The 3449-nt window shown below is 40.3% G+C and overlaps 1 protein-coding gene across 1 annotated transcript; it reads right to left on the reverse strand.

Annotated features, from left to right (window-relative positions):
- Nucleotides 1–1159: 1159 nt before the first annotated feature.
- Nucleotides 1160–3202, reverse strand: LOC308169054 (rho-related GTP-binding protein RhoV-like). The gene is made up of 3 exons (XM_080543689.1): nt 3118–3202; nt 2898–2956; nt 1160–2389 (listed from the first exon to the last, which is right to left on the reverse strand). Exons 1-3 carry the CDS (start codon nt 3185–3187, stop codon nt 1937–1939), a joined length of 582 nt encoding a protein of 193 aa, XP_080399815.1. The 5' UTR covers nt 3188–3202; the 3' UTR covers nt 1160–1936.
- Nucleotides 3203–3449: the final 247 nt, after the last annotated feature.

Here is a 3449-nt window from a genome sequence, read left to right on the forward strand (position 1 = left end):
TAGAGTTAGGTATTGACAGATTGATTGATCCAGTGGAAAACTGCTAGTGTCTCATCAGATCTGCTGGTTTTCTTTTCTCAGCATTGTAGGGTGGCAGGAAACTCAGCAGGTTTGACAGGATGCAAGAGATAAGTAGAAGCTAAATAAGTGGATCTTCCTCTTGTCAAGAGGAAAATAGAATCGCTGTACTACAAATCATTGGGATTAATTGTTCACACATCAGACCTAAGTTCTATACAGTAGTAAATACAGTAACTTCACAAGACATCCCAGAGTAGTATTGACACCTCATTATAATACATGTAATCAACTTTAACTATTGTGTTTTATCATACTTTTGTTTTCATCTATTTTATGGACATAACTTTTGGTCTTTTTCAGCTGTGCAAAGACCCAATGCCTGGATGTAAATATAAGTATGCTTCTTAGACATACATTATATCTATTATGACCCTCCTATTGCCAAAGGCCTAACTTAAACCAATTTGCCATGTTACAAAAGCAGAGGGGGAACAGCTTTAATGGCCTGGCTTTTTAAACCAAGTGACTAATTTAAAATGGCTTTTGTCTTGTAAATTGGAACCTCAATGTGACAGCAGGTGACCATAGTTCCAAGACTCCTACAGAACCCTGTAGTGATTCCATCCTTGTTTCTCGCAGTCTTTCCCTCCATTTCCCCCCCCAAAGGATGTTTTTACCTGCCACCCACACCATTCTTGTGTTGATACTGATTTAATTAACTCACTGTTAAAGCACTGTTTCCCAACCAGTATTCTGCATAACTCTTGACACAGTGATATCTCAGAAACATCCTCACTTGCACAAACAAAACAAAAAAAAACTGTAAATGTATTTACTTCTATTTAATTTGAAATAAAGCTTGTAAAATGAAGTCACATTTGTACAGAAACATGTAAAACCAACATAAAGACAAGACAACTGTTAAAAACATGTGGCTTCTACAAGAAGCATAAAAATATACTACTCACTAACAGTAATTAAGTACAAAATACTTGCAGATGGGTAACAGAGAGAGAGAAGACCATGAACTCTTTGGTTTCAAGTATTTCATAGAGGGAGCTTTGAGTGGAAACTATGTTAGCTGTACTGGCTGGTGAAATGTTTGCTCTTCTCAGCATATAAACAAGACACTATCACTTCCCTGTACTTTGATATGCAAGGCCACTCCAACAATCTACATGACAGAGAAACCCTGAAAACAGTAATGGGTACTCTGTATTCTATGAATACAGTGCATTCTGTGGATGAGTTGTGATTGTCAGGCATCTGTACTACAATACTAATTCATTTAATTTCAATTCAATTCATTCAATTCAATTCAATTCATATATATGCCATTTAGCTGACGCTTTTACTCAAAGCGACTTACATTACAGTGAGTGCATACATTTTCAGTATATGGTCTAAACGTTGTTAGTGCCATGCTCTACCAACTGAGCCACAGAGGACCAATACTGTGAACAACATTGTCTGAATCCATCCTTTAGACTACCCCTGTACAGTTTCTCTACTATGAATATGAAAAATAATAATAATAATAATAAATCCTTCCTTCTTCTAGCATTGTAACTGCCAATGGCCCCCGGTTTTGGCATAGATTACTTTTTGTTAGGATGACTGATGGATAGACGATTCACTTACTTAGAGAAATGTACTTTTAAGTCGCTTTGGATAAAGGTCAAAAATGTAAATGTTTAGATTCAAGAAAGTGTTGTCACACAGCGTACAGACAACATGCTATTGCGGGAGGGTGTGGCTTTCAGCATAACTGGGAGTCTGCTTCTCCTCAGCCTTCATGCTGCATAATCCATACCAATACATTATTATTATTATTAATTCAGATAGGTGCAACTGTACACAGAGTATTTAACACCAGTCGGTGTTCTGCCCTGTGTTGAGGTGGTGATGTCATGGGTCAGATGAAACAGAAGAACTTCTTCCACCCATCGTGGGACAAAGTCTTTGCACAATCCTGGAGTTTGAGCTTCTTGGCTTTTTTGTGCTTTTGTTTCTTGTGCTTGATGGCAGCAAAGATGGCGGAGTCAAATGCTTCTTTGAGGTTCTTTTGGGTCAGTGCTGAACACTCCACATAGTCATGAGCTCTGATCCTCCCTGCTAGCCCGCGGGCCTGAGAAACCATCACTGGTTTGACCCTCAACTGGTTCAGATGGATGAGGATGTTAACATCATGGCGGAGGTCAGACTGTGTCCCCACCAAAATAATGGGAGAAGCAGGGTTGAAGGCACGGATCTGAGGGATCCATTTGGAGGTGATGTTGTGGAAGGACACCGGGTTGACAACACTGAAGCAAAGGATGAACACATCTACTTGATGGTAGCACAGGGAGCGGAAATGATCAAACTCCTCCTGCCAAAAAGAATCAGAAACCAGATTAATCACACACTCCATGGACCAATGCATCAAATCTGGACTTTTTATAAATGGTATTATTTTTAAAAACGTTTTTAAATCCCATTGAGACACATTGGGTCGTTTCATAGAGGAGGCTTAAGCCTAGTCCTGGACTAATTCACACTTTCAGGGCCGGTTTCACAGACAAGGCTTCAGCCTACTCCTGGACTAATTCACACTTTCAATGTAAAATCTCCATTGAAGATGCTTTTTAGTCTAGGATTAGGTTTAAGTCTTGTCTGTGAAACCTGCCATCAATGGTGGAAAATGTGAATTAGTCCAGGATTTAAGCCTTGTCTGTGAAACCGGCCGAAAATCTAATCAAACAAGGCCAAGAAACAGCAGCAGTAGTCAAACAGTCATACCTACTGTACATACCTATAGGTGAAAGGTTGAGTATCACTTGAAAAACAAAGAAACGCACATTTGTATCGTGCCCTAGGTAAATAAGGTATAATGTTACCTGTCCAGCAGTGTCCAGCAACTGGATTCGGACTGGAATCCCATCCACTTGAACCAGTCCTGTTATAATAAATATAAAGAATATAATAAAGAATAAGTACAGTAGCATCATACATTCCCAAAGTGTGGGTCCCCGTCCCTTCCAAAACATGCAATAACCCATCCCAGGGTCCAGATTGTACTTTTTCCTTAAATGTTTCTATTTAAAAAGGATAATTTACCTGAAAATACATCAAAAGCCGTCTGACGGTATTCGTTTGGATATCCATTGGAGATGTAACTTATAATCATGCTCGTTTTCCCCACGGCTCCATCCCCAATCAACATGCAGCTGATCGCTGGCTCATGATCCTTCTCTCGGGAAACCTCCAGGGCGCAGCGGACGTGGTTATCTCCGGTACCGGGCACACAACAGTCCGGTGGCATCTCAGCAATTATTATAATCGATATAACCGCGCGCACTGCTTCACGAAGTAATCGCAAGGAAAGTGGGTCCTCGGCAACCGGCAGAGAGAGCGCACATGGTGACTCCGATGTGCCAGATTGTAACACC

This window comes from Nansenia antarctica (assembly GCF_963989245.1).
Source record: "Nansenia antarctica genome assembly, chromosome: 1".
Taxonomy (NCBI): Eukaryota; Metazoa; Chordata; class Actinopteri; order Argentiniformes; family Microstomatidae; genus Nansenia; species Nansenia antarctica.